This window comes from Carex rostrata, chromosome 16, assembly GCF_964058835.1.
Source record: "Carex rostrata chromosome 16, lpCarRost1.2, whole genome shotgun sequence".
Classification (NCBI taxonomy): Eukaryota; Viridiplantae; Streptophyta; class Magnoliopsida; order Poales; family Cyperaceae; genus Carex; species Carex rostrata.
Window position 1 is genome coordinate 7,707,872 of NC_135933.1, and position 23,387 is coordinate 7,731,258.

General features: G+C 33.8%; 1 protein-coding gene and 1 pseudogene across 2 annotated transcripts; both read right to left on the reverse strand.

The window, feature by feature from the left end:
• Nucleotides 1–1,723: 1,723 nt before the first annotated feature.
• On the reverse strand, nucleotides 1,724–20,437 carry LOC144567442 (inorganic phosphate transporter 1-2-like; annotated as a pseudogene). Its single transcript, XR_013515411.1, has 4 exons — nucleotides 20,381–20,437; nucleotides 4,455–4,724; nucleotides 2,936–3,281; nucleotides 1,724–2,836 (listed from the first exon to the last, which is right to left on the reverse strand). The product of XR_013515411.1 is annotated as an inorganic phosphate transporter 1-2-like (transcript).
• LOC144567441 (inorganic phosphate transporter 1-2-like) lies at nucleotides 17,427–20,451 on the reverse strand. Its single transcript, XM_078317577.1, has 3 exons — nucleotides 20,374–20,451; nucleotides 19,069–19,625; nucleotides 17,427–18,703 (listed from the first exon to the last, which is right to left on the reverse strand). The coding sequence occupies exons 2-3, from the start codon at nucleotides 19,582–19,584 to the stop codon at nucleotides 17,639–17,641; spliced, it is 1,581 nt and encodes a 526-aa protein (XP_078173703.1). The 5' UTR covers nucleotides 19,585–19,625; nucleotides 20,374–20,451; the 3' UTR covers nucleotides 17,427–17,638.
• Between the last annotated feature and the right edge of the window lie 2,936 nt (nucleotides 20,452–23,387).

The following is a 23,387-nucleotide window of genomic DNA, read 5'->3' on the forward strand; positions in this document are numbered from 1 at the left end:
CCAAAAAATAAAAGACAACTAAAAGAAAATTTTGATATAAAAGATTTAGGATACCTTAAGTATTTTTTAGGGATAGAAGTTTTTTTTTCAAATAAATGACTTTTTATCTCACAAAGAAAATATACACTTAATAAATAAAGAAACTGACAAATTAGGATGCAAACCGGCCTCAAGCCCAATTGATAATAAGTGTAAACTAAATAGTGAAGATGGTGAATATATAAAAGACATAAATCAATTTCAAAGACTTGTAAAAAAATTGATCTACCTAACAGTTACCCGTTCGAATATATCTTTTTACGTAAGTCAAATTAGCAAGTTCAGGTACTCACCTAAAACATCACATTTAGAGGCTATAAAAATAATTTTTAGATATTTAAAAGGGAATTTCGAAAATGGCATTTTGATGAAAAACAATAAAGCTAACAACATATGTGGCTATTCTGATGCAGATTGGACCAGAAGCTTTGATAGAAAATCGACAACCGACTTTTGTACATTTGTAGGTGAATATTTAGTCACATGGAAAAGCAAGAAATAAAATATTGTGGCTCATTCAAGTACCGAAGTGAAATATCGTGCCATGGCATCTACCACAAGTGAATTAATGGATTAAGCAACTTTTATCGGACATAGGGTTTAAAACTCAAGGATTGATGAAAATATTTTGCGATAACAACTCGGCACGACACATAGTATCAAATCCCGTGTTTCATGAGCGAATGAAATACATAGAAGTAGATTGTCACTTTATTAGAGAGAAAGTTCAAGCAAAAAATATAGAAACACCATATGTTAAAATTAAAAATCAACTTGCAGATATCTTCACCAAAGGCTTGGACTTGAATCAATTTGAGGAAATTACTAACAATATAGGATTGTATGATATATACATTCCTAACTTGAGGGAGAGTGTTAAAATATAGACCTCATTATTTAGTTAATATATAAATAGGAATTTAGTTATTTACTTTTATATAGATAGATAATGGTAATACCATCATAACTAGTAGAAAATAGACTAGTAGAAAATAGTACCGGCTAGCTAGTTTTAAGCCTTCGAATTATAAATAGAATATCTTGTAATGAAAAAAACACAACTTTTCAATATATTCTCTCTCCTCGTTATTTCCTTTACTATTTCTTAAATTTAACACAGGGACACCTTGTGTGAGCAAAGAACAATTTATTGATATATTCACAAAGTCATTGGACACATCTAAGCTTTCAAAACATAATATACAAGTTGGATTCGATTGATTTATATTATATGAACTTGATGACAAACACTGAATGCATTTAGCAAAACTCAGTGTACAATAACATAGTAAACACTTTTTGCGAGGGAAAAAACACATTTGTGACAGTACTCTGTCACAAAAAGTACTGTTGTGAATAGAAAAAACAAAAAATGACAGTACTCTGTTGCAAAAAGTCACTTTTTTATTCTCGCAAAAAGTGTTTTATTCTTGTTATAGCGCTTTCTGCCTCCATCAGCTCTGAAGTTATTTCTGATCGACATCATTTCTAACGGTTTTAAATTATATAGACGCCACACATTATATATTGTATTTTCATAAAAAAAATTATCAATAAAATGATATCATTCAATTCAGCACATTTATTACATATGCACACTTAAATTAAACAATGACAATGAATAATAAAAAGAAAAAACCAAAGCAATGCCAAGTCACAATAACAAAGAAATTAAAAGGATGAGTATATGATGGGAATCCATGGTATGTTCCTAAGCTCAGACACGAGAAGTGGATGCATGGGCTTCTTCACCTTCATCGACGTTCTCCATGGACATCTCCTCAAGCGACTTGCCCTTGGCCTCCGGTACCAAGAAAGACAAAACAAAACCAAAAAAGTTTGAAGCGGCAAGAATGAGGAGAGAGTTCTTCATACCGATACCCTTTGAATTCCCTTTGTCCCTAGAGGCAGCAGTCTTTCCTTGAGAAGAGTACAAGAAACCAAATGTCCCAATTATAGCTCCGGCCTTGCCAGCTGCAGCAGAGATACCGTGGCAGGTTGAACGGAGCCTGGCTGGGAAGATCTCGGCAGGAACAATGAAAGTCGTCGAGTTAGGGCCAAAATTGGCAAAAAAGAAGGTTAATGCATATAACACAACAAAGCCGGTGTGGTTGCCAGGTTTGATCCAGTGGTTGTAGGGGATGGCCAGCCCTAGCATGAATACAGTCATAAAGAAGAAGCCCATAAGCTGGATAAAGTAACGGCCAATGATGTCAATGAAAGCAACGGTGAACCAGTAGCCAGGCACGGTACCACACATGGCAATGATAGCCTGAGCCCGAGCAATACGGTAGACCTCCTCAATGGTATTCATGGTCTTAGCCTTTGGGATCCACCCAACCTTACTGAAGATATCTTTCTGGAAGAGGTTCTGGCTGTAGAAGGCAATATCAAGGAAGAACCAAGTTGAGGTGGTGGCTAGCAGATGAATACCATGGCGCTTCAGAAATTGCGGGGAGAAAAGGCCCCAGTTATCACCACCGACAACATTGGACTCTACCACTTCGACTTCCTCTACAATCTCCTGATTGAGGACTGTAGACATATCGGCTGCAGCTTTTTTGGTGTTGCGGGCAATAAGTGCAGTGTAACGAGCTGTCTCAGGCATCTTCATTCTCCAGTAGTATGTCAGTGTTGCTGGAATGGAACCAAACATGAGGATAATTCTCCAGACATAGTCTGCCTGAGATTGTGTAGATTTTAAACGGTCTTTCTCATAGGAAGGCGCGTCGAAACGGTTCTTGAATGCAGCAGAAACAATGAGTGATACAATGGCAGCAAATAAGATGCCAAAACCCTGTTAATTGTCATGTCATTATATCACAATTCACTTCACACATATTAAATGTATTCAAAAATAATTATAAGTATTCAACTAAAGTTTTCAAATTCTTGCCTGCATGGCGAACACAGCTGCAATGAAGGAGCCACGAGTGCGCTTGTTGGCATACTCACAGACATAATGGTAGCTGAGAGAGGATAGTCGCCACCAATACCAAATCCTAACCAGAAACGGAAGAAACAGAGGCTGGCCATAACGCCTTTCGGCTCATGGCCGAAGGAGAAACCCGAAGCAAGAGAGCAGATGATCATAAGAATTAGCGTGAAACCATACACGCTCTTCCTTCCAAGCCTATCACCAAGCCAGCCAAAGAATAGTTGGCCAGAAAGGGTGCCACACTAGTGACAGCAGCATATACATTAGGAGGAAGGGTGCCAGGTGTTGGGTAGTCAAGGTCAGTGTAGTATAGACCATAGTAGGAAATATCGGTATCGGGATCGGGATCGGTCCCGGCCAATACCGATCCGGGATTGGCGTATCGGCCGGTATCGGCCGATTCGGATCGGAAAATCGGACTTTTTTGTCAGAAGCTTGTTTTACACTCAAAAATAGGAAAAAATTGATAAAAAATTAATTTTTCAATAATTTATGTTTAGATAAATGATTACAATCAAATAATCCACTAATACAATATAATACAAGCATTACAACTATAAACACATTCTTTCATTGCCAAAAACTATATCGTGCTGGCTGGAGGGATCACTGGACAGTTCACATCCCTTCTCCATTTCTGAACCTTTTTAGTTGGCAGTGAACCTTGATAAAAAAAAAACTATGTCGTGATGGTTGCTTTGGCTGAAGGAGGGATCACTGGACAGTTCTATGATCAGACTCAGATCTCAACCTTTTAGATAATAACATTCATTAATTAGGTTGTTACTGTTATGTTTGAAACTTCTGTTCTATATTGTTTTATATATCTAGATTGAAATAATTTATGAGTGTAATTGAGTACAATAAGCAATTTCATGAGGGAGAAAGGGTATACGTACGGCTGCTGGCCTGATGCATTGTAACAGATGGTTATTTAAGAAATTGTCATTTTGTCCCTGACAAAATATAATTTTCAAAGGTTATATAAACTATACAGCATTTGTTATGTATTTGAACAATCACCAGATCTTTTATTTTATTTAATTTTTAAATATGGCTTGTAATTGTGCTTATTTGGTATTTCATCAAGTACCTGACCGATCATTGAGGATTGAATTTGAGATTTTGTTGAACTTTGAAATCAGGCAAATAGCATCATATTCCTTATTGAAAGAATAAAGAAACGAACTCAGTTACAGCCAAAACACCTTCTATTTACTATTTAGTTGGCAACATGCACGTGGTAGAGGCATATTACTCAATTTCACATCCCTTCTCCATTTCTGAACCTTTTTATATGGAGTTCTATTTAATCACGGGTACTTAGCATATATAAACCTTTTACTGCTACGTGATAGTTGGGTATCGGACCAAAATAGCATAAATCGGACCAAAAACAGAAAATCCATCAATATCGGCTCGGTATCGGATCGGACTCGGCCGATACCGATACGTATCGGCCGATCCGGATCGGTATCGGCCGATATTGCCTACTATGGTATAGACGACCGAGGCACTTTGACACAATGGAGATGCAAAAGAGGTCATAGGCATCACTAAAGAAGCCCATGCCTGCGACAACAATTGCCAAAAAGTGGTACCCTTGTGTCTTTGCGGCATCAAGTGTTTCCAAAACATTGAGCCCCTGACGCGGCATTGTTGATCACTAGATATCAATCAAGTAAAGGTTCTGCGCCTATTGGTTCTCTCCTCCCTCCTTTTGTTCTTGTACTTGCCCTCTCAGTACCTGCATATAGAAATAGCAAGAATAGAGTAAACGCAAGGAATTTTTATTTTTTTATTTTTTTTAATGGACCTATCTATGTCAATTTTTTTCGCGCTGAGCAAATAATAAGTGGAATTCCAACTCGACACACATAATTATACAGGAACGAATATGTCAGAACAGGTGGTGCTATTTTCGTCTAGAAAGTCGTTGGGAATTTAAAAGATCCTAAGAACCTTATTCAGATACTTAAATAGATTCAATATATATAGTGCAATAATGTAATATCTAAGATTTGATTCGAAGCAGATCCGGGGTCAACTATTGGACAAAGAATTAGCTGAAAGTCATTCAAATAAAAGGCATAAGATTCCATCACTACTTTTTTTTTTTTGGTCATTTTTATTGCTCAACATTACAAATTACAAACTACGCAGAAGTCGTACTATATTCTGAAAGAGAAGTAATAATTGCATTTTCTCATCAGCACTCGTTAGATGCTTTTACTTATTTTGAATAGTATATATAATTAATGATAAAATCGTTTCTTATCTACATTAATACAAAAAAAGAAACTAAAGTTAATTTGTAATTGTTACTTATTTGACAAAATTTCCATACGAACTTCATTATTATTATTATTTAGAAAATAAAAGTGGTGTATGCTTTACATACTAAATATAAATATTTGTGAATTTGGATATAAATAGTTTTGATATAAGTATAAACATTTTGACATGTAAAAAGAGAGGGCAGAAATCAAGTGCAAGCATAATTTTTCATTTTGAAAAGTACCTTCAATTCTAAATTAACTTGTCCATCGGCTTGAATGACCTTTCTATTTCATTGCGATTCCTTCTGCTTAAAATTCACCACAATGCTACGCATTGACTCAAGGTAATTCCGAATGACCGTTTCAAATTTATACAACGCTGAAAATACTAACTCGGTACTCTTTTCAGATGAACAACGTTGTGACCAACTATGTGGCCATGTATTTTTATTATTATTTTTTTTTTTTGTGTGAGGAAAGCAGAGGTCTATGTGGCCATGTATATGATGTATTCAATTGTATATATATGGTCCACTCAAGGAAGTCATGTTAGACTCCTTTTGGGGTACATGCATATAAATGAGTACCTAGCTAACACAGCTTTATTTTCTTTTGCCTTCTTTTTGTGAGCAAGAAGGATCTTTTCTTCTGCAAAAAGTCATAAATCTTAAAGAACGACAGGCATTTTATTAGACTTTTCTAATTTTATATAATCTAGATTTTAGACTGTTGAACTCTGAAGATATGGTCACAAAATATCTTCTTTGGAAATAACGAAAAGTGCATATGAAGATTCACCTCTAATAAAACGAAAGAAAATAATTCAGAAGAACAATACTCTGCATGGACTCTGAAGGTAGATAATGACATATGCTCTAAGAGCACATAAAATTGAATACCAACATCGATTATTGTTAACATTTTTTTGTATGAAAAAAATGCACTGATAGCTTTTAAATTGCACAAACTTGACAGCCGCTGTCAAGATTTTTTTTTAAAAAAAATTAATTGTAGATACCAATATTAAGTATGTTTTTCCTCAAAACAACAAGGAAAAAAGAAAAACCATGCTGGTATAGGTCTTACTTTAGTAATACAAAGGGCTTTCTATCACACGAGAATTATATTTGAACCACAAATTGCGTGTTTAGTTTTGCACACCACTGGTATAAGTGAGATATGCGATGAGAGAGTTATGCATGTAGCATGTGCTTACTAGATGCATATTTCAAAAGAACAATAGCGTTGAAATCTGAGAATGGCAAAACGCTAGAAAGAGTTGTTACCTGACAAGGCTTGTGAGAAGAATGCACAGAGGAGAGCAGTGAATTACTCAAAAGAAAATTGTAAATCGTATATATAGAGAGAGTGCTCTGATGGGATCCTTGGAATATTCCAATGGTTCAAAAAATATGAAGAAATTTTGAAAATCAAAGGACCAATAGTCCCTATTGAATGTGTATGATCCTCAAAATATCCTTTTAGAATGTCAAATACATTATTATATAAGTATAAACAGCGGGGAATTCAATAATTAATTTCCCTAAGAAGGAAAGAGCCCATTCGTTAGAAGCCAGTGCTAATAAGCAGATAAGCATCGCCAACAAGATGCACACTAGACAGCAAAATAAAACAGTAATTATGAGATCTTTCATTTTTTTTATTTAGATATAAAGGCATCTCTTGATATTAATTTTCTAAACATTTTTCTTCAAAATTGAACTTGTATTTTCCCAAAGAGAGACAAAACTCATTAATCATTATCAACTGATTTACAATCTCAGTAAATCATTCAGCTGAAATAAACTACTTAACTAGCCAAAAAATGAGGCTCCCAATTCTTGTCAAAATCATATTCATTTCAAAAGGGACTTGAAGGGGATTTTGTTGCTGGAATGGCAGGATATGCTTTCTTTAATACACCATCATCAATTGACTACAATTCCAGATTGTACCATCTGGAATTGGAAAAAATTGTTGTTTTATCACTCAATCCATATCAGTTCTTAACTTCTAGAGGGGTTACAATACAAAATGTCATGATGTGGTGGAAACTATCCATTTCCTGCAAAATAAAAGTTTTTATGTTGCTACTCCAAAAAAAAATTTTGAATTTTGACTAAAATAATGTTACAAAATAAAGGATGGCAAGTCTCTCCTTACTGTCACCTCTGCACACCAAATAATATTCCTTAGTATTTTGACCATCTTTTCCTATTATGACCTTATATCTCACATATATGGTTTTGGATGAGGAAATATCAACAATTTTACATAAATTGGCAGTTATTTATGGATGCAATTCAATTTTCAAAAGCATTACCTAAAAATCAGCTGCAGCTAGAGGAGGTCGTCTTGAATTGATGAACTCGGTCATTAGCTCCATCCCAATCTATTTTATGGCATCTTTCCTCTTTCCGAAATGGGTGATTAAGAGGCTGGATCAGATCCGAAGGGGTTTTCTGTGGGGAAAAACAGAATCACAAAGAGGAATATCACTCATAAATTGGCCTACCTTTTGCACTCCAAAACAATACGGTGGAATGGGAGCAGCCAATTTGCACCTCAGAAACCAAACACTACTCATGAGATGGTGGTGGAGAATTTACAAAGGGAATGACTCTCTCTGGGCAAATACAGTCATCACACTCTACTATGTTAATCCTGCAATTCAGGTGCCCAAAATCTGGATAGCTCAAGGGTCTTTCTTTTGGATACAACTGAATACTTTGAAAGAAATTTTTCTGTGGAGTACAAGATGGAAGATTGGGACTGGTGCCAGTATATCATACTGGTACGACACTTGGAGGTATCCAACTATGCAAATGGAGACAGCTAACGGCATAACAAATCGGTCACTTTCATTAAGAGATGCAATCTCATCTTCAGCAGAGTTCACAAGTCACATAACCACTGATGGGCAAACAGATCAGCTGATTTGGCTGTGGACATCTAACGGATGTTACTCGGCTAAGTTGCTATATGAGGTCATCATAACTGGAGGAAAAACAGGCTGGCGGTACCATTTCATTTGGAGGCTTAAATTGCCACCAACAGTTCGAATCTTTTCCTATCTGATGCTAAAAGGAAAATTGCTAACGCACGATGTCATGCATTACAGAGGTTTAGTCTATGACTTCAAATGTGCAACATGCACACAATGTACATATGAAATGGCTATGCATCTATTCGTTCAATGCCCATATGCAAGGGAGTATTGGAACAGGATAGCAAGGCTATGGGGATACAGGATTTTATATGAAGGTGACACAATACCAAGGACCTTTGATAGATCATGGCAAAACACTAAGGGAAGGGTATCCAAGCAGGAGTGGAGAATTTCTTTCTTGGCAGCGTGCTGGATCCTGTGGAAAGAAAGAAACAGAAGCATCTTTGATGGAAGGCTAAATGACCCAAGAAGAGCTGCTGATACAGCGGTACAGGAGGCACAATTGTGGATGCGGCATTGTTGAAGTATTACTATTAGTGCAGGGAAGAGAAGGATGTAATTTTACTTTTGTGCAATGATGTAATTTGCTGTTAGGATAATGTAATAGCTGATAGCCACTATCAGTTTTTCAAAAAAAAAATAAATCAACTGCAGGCTTTTCTTATTGTACTCAGTGCTAGTGTTGTTTGTTGGAGTATATGGAAAATGAGAAAGGAAAGTTGCGTCTCTCATACACCTCTCAAATCCATTAGACAAATAATTTTGATGATTTATGCTTTGGCACAATATTGGGTAGGAAATATGAAGGAGGAATTCAAGTCACAGGTCTATATATAGATGGTTAACAACTGAATTAGACAATGAACCTAACTGAGGAACCCATGGCAATGAAGCGGTCGCACTGGTACCACTCCTGGAAGCTGAGCATAGATAGGAAATACCCAAATCTAAGATTTAAGTATTTAATTAACTTTGTGCTAATGATGTGTACTTACTGACATTGTAAGAAGGCTTGAAAGGTTTTGCAGTTGAGTACCAGTGTGCTGGTACCAGCTAAGTAGGTGCTGTTAAATTGCAATATTCATGTGGTACCAGTATACTGGTGTCAACAGGAGAAAAAGTTTTCTGCTTTGGGATAGGGATATGTCTGTTATTTTTTAAATTGCCTTGCCGATGTGAGTGACAGAGGCAAAAAGAGGGGTATTTTAGGGTTTTTGTTAGCTGTGGAATAGCTTATACACAGCTGAATAATTTAGATGGTGTAATTACCGAATTTTTTATTAATATCCAAATTTTATATTAAATTTTAAAATTATCTGAATCATTTGATTTTTTCGAAAACTACCCATTCCGGAAAAAAAATTTCCGGAAACTCTGCTAAATCCGGAAAAAAAATTTCCGGTTTTAGAGTCCAGAAATTTTTTTTCCGGAATTAGCTCCCAAATCCGGAAAAAAAATTTCTGGACTCAGGGTGATCCTATATATTCGGTTCTGTTGATTGTTCATTCATCCCTCTCCTCTTCAATCACTATCATAGAGTTAAAGGTAATTTTTTTTATTTATTTATTTAAATATTTAAATTTAAATGGTTTAGAATAATGTCCAAAAAAATTAGAAATTTAGGAAATAGCAAATGGTCTAGAATGATTTAGAAAATTCCAAAATGGTGTAGAATAATGTCCAAAAGAATTTAAATGGTTTAGAATAATGTCCAAAAAAATTAGAAATTTAGAAAATTGTGTAGAATAATTTAGGAAATACCACAATGCTTTAGAATAATTTAGAAAATACCAAAATGGTGTAGAATAATTTGAAAAATACCAAAATAGTCTCGAATATTTAGAAAATACCAACATAGTTTAGAAAATACCAAATGATCTAGAATAATTTAGAGAATACCAAAAGAGTCTAGAATAATTTAGAGAATACCAAAATAGTCTAGAATAATTTAGAAAACACGATAATGGTGAGGAATAATTTATAAAATACCAAATAGTGTAGAAAATTATCCTATTAATGTAGTAGATTATTATATTAATTTAGAATTTTTTTAGGAATTTCTTTTTTTTTAGGAATCCCTTTCAGAGCTCTGACTGTCTGATCGATCAGATCTGCGATTCAGGTTTTTATATTTATATTGTTTTAATTTTAATTTAAAATATTAATTAATTAGTTCATTTTAAATGGTTTAGAAAATACCAAAATGGTGTAGAATAATTTAGAAAATACCAAAATGGTTTAGAATAATTTAGAAAATACCAAAATGGTTTAGAATAATTTAGAAAATACCAAAATAGTCTTGGATATTTAGATTAATTTAGAATTTTTTTAGGAATCTCTTTCAGAGCTCTGACTGTTTGATCGATCAGATCTGCGATTCAGGTTTTTATATTTATATTGTTTTAATTTTAATTTAAAATATAATTAATTAGTTCATTTTAAATGGTTTAGAAAATACCAAAATGGTGTAGAATAATTTAGAAAATACCAAAATGGTTTAGAATAATTTAGAAAATACCAAAATAGTCTCGGATATTTAGAAAATACCAAAATAGTGTAGAATAATTTAGAAAATACCAAAATGGTCTAGAATAGTTTAGAAAAATAGTAAAAGGGTGTAGAATAATTTAGAAAATAGCAAAAGGGTGGAATAATTTTATTTTAATTCAAAAATAGTATACAATAATTTAGGAAATAAAAAAATGGTGTAGAATAATTTTGAAAATACCAAAGTTGACCAGAAATTACCCTATTAATTTAAAAAATATTTTATTAATAAGAAAATGGTGTAGAATAATTTAGAAAAATTTAAGGTGATTTACAATATTGTTCGAATTTTGTATTATGGCAGACCAAGTAAATAAGCATAGATTTAGCCCTTTGTTGTGGATAATTCACGGCAATCATAGGGTATCTGAGGCATCTAAGGAGGTAAGCATTTATTTATTTCGTTTTTCATAACTCTGTAAGTAATCAAATTATATTGTAATTGATTTTTTTTCTTACTTTAGAGTAAGGATATTTTAACAGTGAGACATTATCGGCACAAATGCGAGTATGATGAGAGGTACGCACCCTATTTAATTCGAATGGGCTTATATCAGATTGCGACATTGCCTGATATCGCCCTCGATGCGGCCTTCATTCACGAACTTGTCGAGCGGTGGCGTCCGGAGACGCACACTTTTCATCTTCCTTTCGGAGAGATGACAAGTATTTAATTAATTGAAATTTTTTTTATTTGAATTTCTTACTGACAAGTTAAATAAATTACAGTTACTCTGGAGGATGTGAGTTGTCTATGGGGTTTACCTATTACGGGGGATCCGGTAACGGGAATGACAGATTCGGCGAGTTTTCAAGGCCGACTATATGAGTTGCTAGGCATGAAAGATAATGACACAAAAGAATCTATTATCTCCAATTACTTCCAACCTTAACCATCTCATAAAAAAATCCCAGTTATCAGCGCTTTCTTTCTCCACAATTGCAAAAGCTACTGGAAGCAATTGGTTTTCAGCACCGTACATACATGCCATTAGCAGCCTACCTTGGTACCGTCCCGACATGAAACATGCATCTATACTAATCACTGGTCTGAGGAACGGTATCGCTGCAATACACGCTCCAAATGCCCATGCCGCTATGTGGAAGTACCTATCAGTTTCTTTCTCAATCGGGGTCGACATCACACAATACTTAGTTCCTGGATTGTTTCTCTTGATGGCTTCCAATAATGGAATAAGCAAGTTGTACGAGTTCTCCCTGTTGGGTTTTGGAACGGTTCAAACCCATTAGTTTAGCTTAACAGCGAAAGTGTGTAAAACAAAAATTTTACGGTTAAGTTAAGCTAAAAATTAAACGAGGTATGTCAGGAAACCTTCCAAGGCGGTCCACCTTCAGTATTCCTTCGGCATCAAAACCTCATTTAATTCATTTATAGATCTACTCCATAATTGATTTTCTAAAGCATTAAATCTATTTACAAATTAAATAGATTAATATAACAATTTATACCTTGATTCCAAATCTCAGTTGGAATGCAGACCGAGCGAGTAGAGCCTCACCAGGGATGGAATCGACTCGCAGTATCACACGTGTTATACCTCTATTGGTTATCCACCAGGACTAACCGGAGAGCGATTTATTTCTTTTGCCAGAAATACCGTAAATCGCGGAATTCTGCAAAAACACTATTCACCGAAACCGTAATCGAGAAAGAGAGAAATACCGATTAACGAAGTAATCAGATTAACACGTGAATTAGTGAGTCTTTCTCTCTACCCCTACCCCTCTATTTATAGAGTTTTGAGGAGGTTCACAAAAGACCGAAATACCCCTCAAAACAAATCTATTTACCAAAAGCCCTTGACACCTCATCCTTTTATCATGTGAAATGACCAAAATACCCTTGCCACCTCACATAACACATGTCAACACATGGGAAGTCGGCACCAAGGTAAAAAATACCATTTTGCCCTTGGCCCATTAAGGATGAATAGTAAAAGGCTTTGATTTTGGGCTTTGACTTTGGGCTTTTAATTTTAATTAAGGCTTTGATTATTTTGGGCTTTTAAATCCATAATTCAAATCCATAATTAACAAATTAAAATCCAAATCAAATATATATAATTGTCATATACAATTATATTTCTTTTCGGTTGTTGTTCGGTAACTTTTATACAACGTAACGTGTACGTTTATAAATTAACCGTTGTTTCTGCTTGTCATTCTAAATGACATTTATAATTTAATTATATCACGTATAATTAATTATAACCATCTTAATATTAACTATAATCAATTTATAATCAATCAGTAAGATTCTCCGAGTAACTCCTATATTGTGTGACCCAATAGGATCTGTGTTATGTTGGTAAACAGAGTTAAAACTGTTTTAACTTCAATAATCATGGGTGGTGTCTGGCAACACATCATGACCATCCAATTACACAGATGATGCTGTACTGTACAATATCACGATCCAGTAAACTATTTACTTGTGTCTGTTCTTCAGTCTCATAACTATCAGATCAGTTTCAAGGTAGATGTGTGTCATCCTTGTTAACTGTATATTTTCTTGATCTTGAGTAGATTATCAAATATAATTACTCTTGTAATTATACCGCATGCAGATAATCTAACTCTATCAAGGGGCCCAATGATGCTATAGCTCGTATAGAGATACGAGGGATAAATAGTATTCTTGGCAGACTATCACTTCCTCGGCTAAGCTATACATATGGAAATGCTACCGTTATGGCTGCTTTTTACGGACAGCGTTAGATAACACTTACTCATATTATTTCTTAGTGGGAACGATAAATACCTCATACTGTAGAACTTTGACACTGAATGAAAACATTAATGACACGAACACAATTCTATTTAATGTTTCATTCGGGGTCTGTCAAATACCATGTTCCTAGAACATGTATCTATGTGATTAAAATGACATCTCGTGTCAGGTGGTTTGTAAAACTTAACCATCTTTTAATCCACATACTAACCTTATAGCGGTAATTAGTGTTCCTGCTAATTACCTTGGTTAGTGACCTTTTAAGATTGAGAGTATATATCATCTATATTATGGAGTTTCACAATTTCAGTCATGAACTAGAAATGATCCATAAATGCAATAATACTCAAGGCAACAAAATGACATAAACATTCAATTCATGAACAAAGCTTTATGATAATTTATCGTATTATTGACTTCTAGATTATTACAAACTAACACTCCCAACTCCCAACTCCCAAATAGATTTGCAATAGCAAGCTCACGGCCTCTCCATAATTTTTTGTACTTGGGGGTTACCTTATCATATTTCATCATGACGATATCTCGAATATGATTTATAGAAGAGCATACATCCCTTCTAATGGTCTTATCAATCGCAAAGGCAACTATCTCTGTTGTAAGCTGACAATGATCAGTATGTGTTGCCGATACTGTGCACGTATGGGGAAGTGCTTGTTTGGTAATAATCCAAGATTCTGAAAGACCGTTCTGCTTCGCGCACACCTTAAATTTACAAAAGCATCTCTGCACACCACCTCGTAACGTCTAGGTTCGCTTCTAAGAACCTTGCACTCACAATTCTTTTCAAGATGAAACTCATTGATTGCTATCCTTAGAGCCGTTTTTAACTCATAAACTACACCCTTAGCCAATGGATTATCGAATGTTTTTTTTGACTTGGCGAAAAAATCAACATCTGCAGGCCGAAAACCGGATATTTCATTAAAACTGTCAACTGGATGTGTCATATTTTCCCGACCAGTTATCGGGTACTGTGATTGACGGGATTGCATTTGACGGGACTGTGGTTGTGACTGGTTGGGCTGTCCGATATCATCATCCGAACCCGACGACTCACCGGAGAGCATATCATCTCCACTCGCCAAACTATCAGAATCAATTGCATCCACAGGTACATGCGAATAATCAAGTACATGTCTGCGGACCACACTGGAACTGGGTCGAGATCTCATTGGTATATCCACAGAGTGCCGACCGGTACTAGGTCGGGATCTAACTGGTATTAGGTCTTGATCCACAGGATTCTGACTGGTACTGGGTCGGGCTATAACTGGTTGATCCACAGAGTTGCTACTGGTACTGGGCCGGGGTCTCATTGTTCCATCCATAGAGTACCGACCGGTGTTAGGTCGGGATCCACAGCATTCCGACTGGTACTGGGTCGGGATCGAGGTTCAGGTATATGACTGGTATAGTTCGGTTTCAATTCTACATATAACTCCAGAACCGGTAACATTTGTGGAAAAGACGACACAATTCCTAAAATCATTTCGAATGATTGTTGGTTCATTACCGGTACTAATTGATAGTCACGTTGGCCATCGGTGGACATGTTAAACCTGGCCTGGATTTCTAGCTTTGCATGGCTAGAATTGTACCCAATTAATTTATAAATCTCATTCACAAGATAATCAAAACTGTGGTTCACAGTTAGTAATAATGAGTATTTAGCTCAGGTACTGTAATAGACCTCATCATCATTGTATTAGATTTCCCCTCCAATATAAATTTTCACACAAATAGTTGTCATTTTTAATTTCGATTGGTCTGGCAATTTCAAAAATAATAGCATATAAGTAATTAAAAATTGTGTTGCCATTAATAAAAATATTCTAGACAATTTTCAATATTATATAATTATTCTACACTATTTTGGAATTTCATAAATTAATAGGGAACATTCTAAACTATATTGGAATTTTTTAAATTATTCTAAACCATTTTGGAAGGTTGTAAACAATTCTAAATTTTCTGGACAATATTATAAAAAATAAAAAAATATTTTGGAATGAAGTAATTAATTATAAATTAAATTAAAAATAACATAAAGAAAATAAAATTACCTCAATCGAAAACCGATGGATCAGACAGTCAGAGCTCCGTAAGGAATCCGAAAAGCAAAAAGTTCCTAAAACAATTCTAAATCATTTTAGAATTAATCAAAATTATTTCAGAATTAATCAAATTATTTTAGAATTAATAAAACTTTTAAAATTATTCTGCACCATTTTTAATTTTTTTCAATTAATATGACAATATTCAGAATTTAAATAATTTAAAATTAAATAGTTACATATTTAAATAATTACAAATTAAATACTTCTAAATTTAAATTATAAATAAATTAAATTTAAATTATAAATTTAATGAAATTAAAATTATAAATAATTGAAATTAAAATTATAAATAAATTAAATTTAAAATATAAATAAATTAAATTTAAATTATAAATAACTTAAATTTAAATTATAAATAAATTAAATTATAAATTATAAATAAATTAAATTTAAATTATAAATAAATTAAATTTAAATTATAAATTATAAATAAATTAAATTTAAATTATAAATTATAAATAAATTAAATTTAAATTATAAATTAATTACATTATAAATTATAAATTAATTAAATTTAAATAATTTAAAATAATTTAAATAATTTAAATTAAATAATTAACTTTAACTACATTTAAAATAATTAAATTTAACATAATTTAAATAAATTAAAATAAAATAATGATATATTTAAATTATAAATTATAAATTTAAATATTTATAAATTAAATAACTTACTATGAGAGAGAAAACGCACTGCGTGAAAGCGACAACACTCCGCGGTTTTTATAAACGAATTCACTACAATTTCGGAAAAAAATTTCCGGAAATTCCCTTTATTTCCGGAAAAAAAAATTCCGGTTTTAGGGGCCATTTCCGGAATGGGTAGTTTTCGAAAAAAACAAACGATTCGGATATTTTTTTTAAATTTAATATAAAATTTGGATATTAATAAAAAATTCGGTGTAATTAGTTATCTTCTGTAATGCAAGGGGCTGTGACAACTTTTTTTTTTTTTTAAGTTCTTGTCAATTCCCAGCAAGAGGCACATTGTGTTCATATAGCATGCATATGGGTAAGTTTAACTTTCTTCGGTATGTGGTGGAACTCATTGCTGCCATCAAGGAAAAAGAAACAAAGGAACAGAGAGGAACAGAGAGGGAAAAGAAATAACAAAGAAAGAATTGGTCGTTGTGCAAGAAACATTATTCAAAGAGCTGAAATAAATATGCAGAATCAATGTCTACAAGTTAATTTGTGATTGTAGAATTACACTCAGTAAAACAAAAAAAACATTACATTGAAAAGGTGCTCATTCTTGATCCAAGAAAGAGTACTCTTAAGGGCGTGCTAATAAATTTGTAAAATCCCATGAACAGAGAGGAAAAGAGAGACAAGACAGAGAGCAAAGTTAGTCAATGAAGTTATAACTTCCAGAAAAGCCTTTCCACTTGATTCTATTATAAACTAAAAAAAAATAAAAAATTAAGTATCTTGTCATAATTCTGGAATAGAATTTGTTCTAGCCTCATTTATGAAAATTCGGTTGCATCTCTCTTTACAAGATAAAAATATTTTGACTTTCTTTAAGTGAACACAAGTAGACATTAATTGTTGTTGATGACATGTTGTTAATGAACGCAAGCAGACATTTTGTATCTCTGTTGCTGTGAGACTCATCTATCCATTGATGTAACACAAAGAAGTACGAGGGTAGTTTATAAATTGTAACAATGTACGTTGATAACATATTGTTGGTCTCGAGTGATAAATTGTTGGTTCAAACAACTCAACAATGGTGCACGTCTAATTAAATTTAAAACGAAGATATGAATGAAGCTAGTTTATGAAACTTTGAGCAAGGCTCTATTCTTTTTATTCAATGAATAATAGAAGTTACAATTGAATGTACACACCAAGTATAAGAAAAAAGCAAATAATAGAATGTACATATCACACTATCATTTCCGAAAACATTGAAGTCTTTGCAAATTAAGGATAAATGCCATTTAAACAACAAAATTTAAAACACTGTGAAATCAACGAGGTGTCTATCTAGACATGTGTTTTATTCTCTTCACCTTCCTCCAAATTCTCCTTGGAAACCTCCTCGAGCGACTTACCCATGGCCTCAGGTACAAACAAGGACATCACTGTACCTATCAAGTTGGTTGAGGCAAGCACAAAAAGTGAGTTACGCAGTCCAATACCCTTCGGGTAGCCACGATCCCTGGTTTCAGGGGTTTTCCCCTGAGATGCATACAAGAAACCAAATGCACCAATTATGGCTCCAGCCTTTCCAGAAGCAGCTGAGATACCGTGGCAGGTTGACCTGAGCCTAGCCGGGAAAACCTCTGCTGGGACAATGAAGGTGGTTGAGTTGGGACCGAAATTTGCAAAAAAGAAGGTCAATCCGTACATCACCACGAAACCAGTATGGTTGCCCGGTTGGATCCAGTGGTTGTATGGTATGGCAAGAGCAAGCATGAATATTGTCATCATAATGAATCCCATGAGCTGAATCCAGAACCGACCAATAATATCGATGAAGGCCACAGTGAACCAGTAGCCGGGTACAGTGCCGCAGAGAGCAATGTAGGTTTGTCCACGGGCGATACGAAAGAGCTCCTCCATGGCGTTCATGGTACCTGCTTTCGGAATCCACCCAACCTTGCTAAAGATGTCCTTTTGAAAGAGATTCTGACTGTAGAAGGCAATGTCCAAGAAGAACCAAGTAGTTGTGGTGGCTAGCAAATGAACTCCATGGCGCTTTGCGAATTGTGGGGAGAAAAGTCCCCATTGATCTCCAACATCATTCTGTTCTCTATTGACATCCTCTTCAATATCTTCCTGTAGGACCTTGGACATGTCGCTAGCTGCCTGCTTGGTGTTACGGGCAATAAGGGCCGTGTAACGTGCCGTTTCGGGCATTCGCATTCTCCAGTAGTAAGTCAACGCTGCTGGTACAGATCCGAACATAAGGATGATTCGCCATACATAATCACCCTGAGACTGAGTAGATCGGACAGGGTCCTCATTGTAGGATGGGGCGGGGAACTTACTTTTGAACCCAGCTGACACAGCAAGTGACACGAGGGCCGCAAATAAGATGCCAAAACCCTGCATTGTGTTATCTAGTTATTCAGTGACTTCATTTCAATACGTTTAGATTAAAAAATGAAACAAATTCTAACTTATTTGGTATAAAAGAATCGTTGCATTGAATAATTTATAAGTATAATAGTACTGATCATAGTTATTTTCTAGATTGATTTAATTTATAATGTTGTTAATTGTTCGCAAGGACCAATCATCTGGTCAAGTAGAACCAGCATATTGGATATTTTTAATTATATTGCTACCGATTAGAGGGATTTGATCAAAGAGGCCGCTGATTATACACAAGAAATTAAAGTGAATATCTAAAACCAATCAAAGACAAACCTGACGGGTTGTTCAAAATGAATGATAAGAATTTTTATTACCTGCATGGCAAAGACAGCAGCAATGAAGGAGCCACGAGTTTTCTTGTTGGCATACTCAGACATAATGGTAGCCGAGAGAGGATAATCGCCACCAACACCAAATCCTAACCAGAAGCGGAAGAAGCATAGTGTTGTAATGACACCTTTCGGCTGGTGGCTGAAAGAGAGGCCTGACGCAATGGAGCAAATGACCATCATAATCAGTGTGAAACCGTACACACTTTTCCTGCCCAGCTTATCACCAAGCCACCCGAAGAATAACTGGCCTGAAAGGGTCCCACAAAGGGCCACACCAGTTACAGCAGCAGACACATTTGGTGGGAGGGTTCCCGGATTTTTGTAGCTGGGATCCGTATAATAGAGACGGCCAATAAGCTTGGCGACAATTGAAATAACAAAAAGATCATATGCGTCAGTGAAAAATCCCATGCCAGCAATAACAATTGCCAGAAAATGGTATCCTTGTGTCTTGGCCTTGTCAAGCTTGTCCAAAACTGCTAGCTGTTGGCGCGCCATTTTCGCTGATTGTTTTGAACTGCCTTCCTCCTCTTTTTGTTCTATTAATAAATAGTAAAAAAGTTCAAAAAAACCGTTGGATCAACCATTTAGATATTGAAAACTCAAAAATGACATATAAGCATATGCTCTTATGTGCTTATGGAAGTAGAATAGCCAATTTCTATATCTATATATATATATATGTATGTATTTATGTATGTATACATGTATATACACATGCATATGTATACATGTATATGTATATATATTGCCTTTAAAGGTATATACCGTGTTTTCCGGGGTTCTATATATGCATGTGCATGCAACAATTAGAATAACTATTAACTATTATTAATGATCTAATCATCTTACATATTGCTATTGTGGTTGGCTAGTGATTTTAGTTTAGGTCTTACGTCAATTGTTAGGTTATCTAACATGACTTTATATATATTTCTTTAACTAACCGTTCGCACTTAGGAACTCAGGCACATAATCTTCTCAACTTGGTAACGTTGGGCATGACATATATATGTTACAAGCACAAACTAAAAAATTTTGCACAATATCCAATTTTCGAAACATTTTTAAGATAAATTAAGATTCTACAAATTTGGTTTATTTCAGCAAGCTTGAAAAATAACATTTATTTTATTACTCAATTCAAACTAATATTTTTCATTACACATTAATCCCAACTAAATTTAAGAGAAATCAAACTAATAAATGGTACTGCCATTAGAAAACTTCAAACCTTGAATGAGAAGTAATTGTAAGAGAAAGGATTATTAAATCCGGAGGAGGAACTACATACCTAGCCTGAAAAGCTTTTGAAGAAGAGAACAGAATGGTGCCTGACCTTGCTCCCTATCCACCGTATGCTATTTATATAAACTGTTACAGTCCCAAATATGCGCCGTATTTGGTGCCTTATAATGTTATTTTACTCCAGGTCAACTCCCCCGATATCTAATTAATTCGCTTCCATTCGGACTTTTCTTTCCTTTCAATGTCACTCATATGGATAGAGGATTTTTCTAATATTCTATTAGGGAAGCCGCATGATATGATATTGGCCTCCAATTGAAGGTCTTCCCGACCTATTCCTCATAACCGACAAAAATCTTCACAGCAATTACATGATAGAGTAAAAAATTATTAATCCACCAAACAAGCAAGAAATAATTAAGTTACGGTACAACACAATATTGGAGACCCTTATCAGATCGATGTAAACGTAGTCAAACATCCCTCTCTAATACGGCAACACCTTATTATGATAATCCCTTTCTAAGTCATAAGTCACGGTATCCGCTACCAAACGATATTATGTTATGGCAATCCATTGATTGGTCTGAGCTAGTTCCAATTTCTGAAAACAGTATTTTCAAATTAACATTGTGCGATGAGACGACTTTAATTTACTAGAAATGTGAACGGGTGATTAATGACCATAACTATAACATGAATAAAAAAAAAATTGTAAATTTAATTTATTCTGTCCAGTGAAACTAAAAATATCTTATATCATGAGAAGGACAGACTGTGACCCACGTAGATGTTGACAATCTTGTGGTGGTTCTCTATTTCGGGCTCAGAAAAATATATATTATAATTGGAGTAAGGCTAATTAGGTGTTATGGATAGTATAAGGCGTTTTGTACGTGTTACTATCTCAAAAATCTATCGCATAAATTTTAAACTTTGATTTAAATAGTCCAATAAATTGTTTATATAATGAACTTGAAGAATATCAATTTTTATTATTTTTGAATTTTTTTTATTATTTTATAAGATTTATAAAAGATGACAAAAATAATCTAAAATATTGATAATTTTTTATTTTTAAGTTATTTTTTGTTATCTTTCATAAATCATTAAAAATAGCAAAAATGTTTCAAAAATAATAAAAAATGGTATTCTACAAATTTATTATATAATTAATTTACTGAGGTATTTATTAAAAATTGAAAGTTTATATGATAGATTTTTGAGGCGTAGCTCTTAGCCTTACTCTTATAATTGATATCACAATTTACACACCCGTCGACTTGTATAATAAATAGCAAGTCAACAATCCACGTTGCTTCCTGTCACTTCTGATCTTATCTCTAGCTACCCGCTAAAAGTCATAGTACAACTTGAAGCTATTAAAAAAATGTTATGCAAAGTTTAATTAATTCAGTAATATTAAAAATAAGTTGCAGCTTTTAATGAACGAATCGGAGTATCATATAATTATCCGATGAAACGCGCGCCAAGAAACTTCAGGTTTGAACTAAACATAGCATGACGCGGGGGCCGATCCAGTACCCTTCATGAACCCCATGTTTAAAAAAAAAAAAATCTATCTATACAAAGATTTTTTAAATATATATTTAGAGTAATATATCACAGATACTAAGAAATTGTTTCTCATTCACAATATGAATATATGTTATATGCTTGACCTTCATTTTTATTTGATACTCATAATTTGAAAGTATGTCTTTGCCTCTAGCATAATGTGCCGAATTTCATCATAGATTAGCACGACACGTATTCTCACTCAGGTGTTTTGCGAAGAACTGTTTCACGTGACATATTTTCTTTTTGACAAAATTAAAATAACACAACACAATACACCATACGAAGCGGTCCTGATACAACTTGGAACAACACGTGAACACGTATAGGCATGCAATAACGCCATGGAATGTAATAGAACATAATAACACAAATAAACTTGTGATAGTACTATTTAGATTGATCATGATCCAACAGATTTCAACTTTTTTTGACAAAAAAAAAATCGTCTTTTCAGAACCGGTTTACTATAAATAAAAAAAATCCTAGCAGTTTTTCTTCATTGTACACTATTTTTTTATATTTTTCCTAATACTTTTTCCAATGAACAATATAAAATCTGACAGAAAAAAGTTAAACATTACTATCATGGCTAAATATGTAACATGCCATAGGTGTGAAGTGTTTTCTTTACATCATTTTTTCATATCAAATGTCTAAGCCACAATGTGTTTATTACATTAATTAGGGCACGTTACGTGTTCAGAACAATAGATCGAGGTAGTAAACCATGAGTAACTAAGGTTTTCCTAATTAAGCTTACCAAGTTTCTTGGTGAGCTTAACTTAAAAATTTATTGATTGACTTCAAACCACAAATTCAAATGGTGAAACCAATTTATTTCACGAGTGATGTGTCTATATGTAAAGTTTTTATTTTTTTTAATTAATTTATTTTGAAGTTCAAAGGTCAAAAAATATTCAAAAAATAAATACATTAGAATTAACTTATAAATCTTCTAATTTTGACTGCTAATTTTATACTAAATTAATTCAAAATTTTAAAATTTAACATGTAAATACACTCCTGGATTAGATCAGATTTAATATTTTTAATTCGTAATTTGAAGCTAATTAAGTAGATATTAAAGATAAGCTCACTAAAAAACTTGTGAACTAAAAAACACCCTAGTTCTACTCCTAAACCATTGACCTCATTACAAATGTAAAGTAAAAAATTTAGATACTTCTTTTGAAAATCGAACGTTTTTAATTCTATAGAAAAATGAAGTCTATTTTCAGACCTAAGATTTCCAGACATGTTCTTTATTAGTATTACGGGACTATAAATATATGTGTGTTTGTGTGCGCGTGTGTGGTGTGCATGTGTCCCATATGTTGACCAATCGATAAAATCTCTCCCAGGATAGAAAAATTACTTTTATATATATATGTATCTCACATTTTGCATTTCTTAGTTGAAGCCTCATGTCTTTCATACCTCATTCTACCTTATATTTTATATTTTCATTTTTA

Excerpts from the sequence above, each read along its gene's own strand:
- LOC144567441 (XM_078317577.1), bottom strand. The coding sequence starts at position 19,584 with ATGGCGCGCCAACAGCTAGCAGTTTTGGACAAGCTTGACAAGGCCAAG. Across the intron at positions 18,704-19,068 it reads CTGCTGTCTTTGCCATGCAG|GGTTTTGGCATCTTATTTGC; the intron begins GTAATAAAAATT and ends AACACAATGCAG.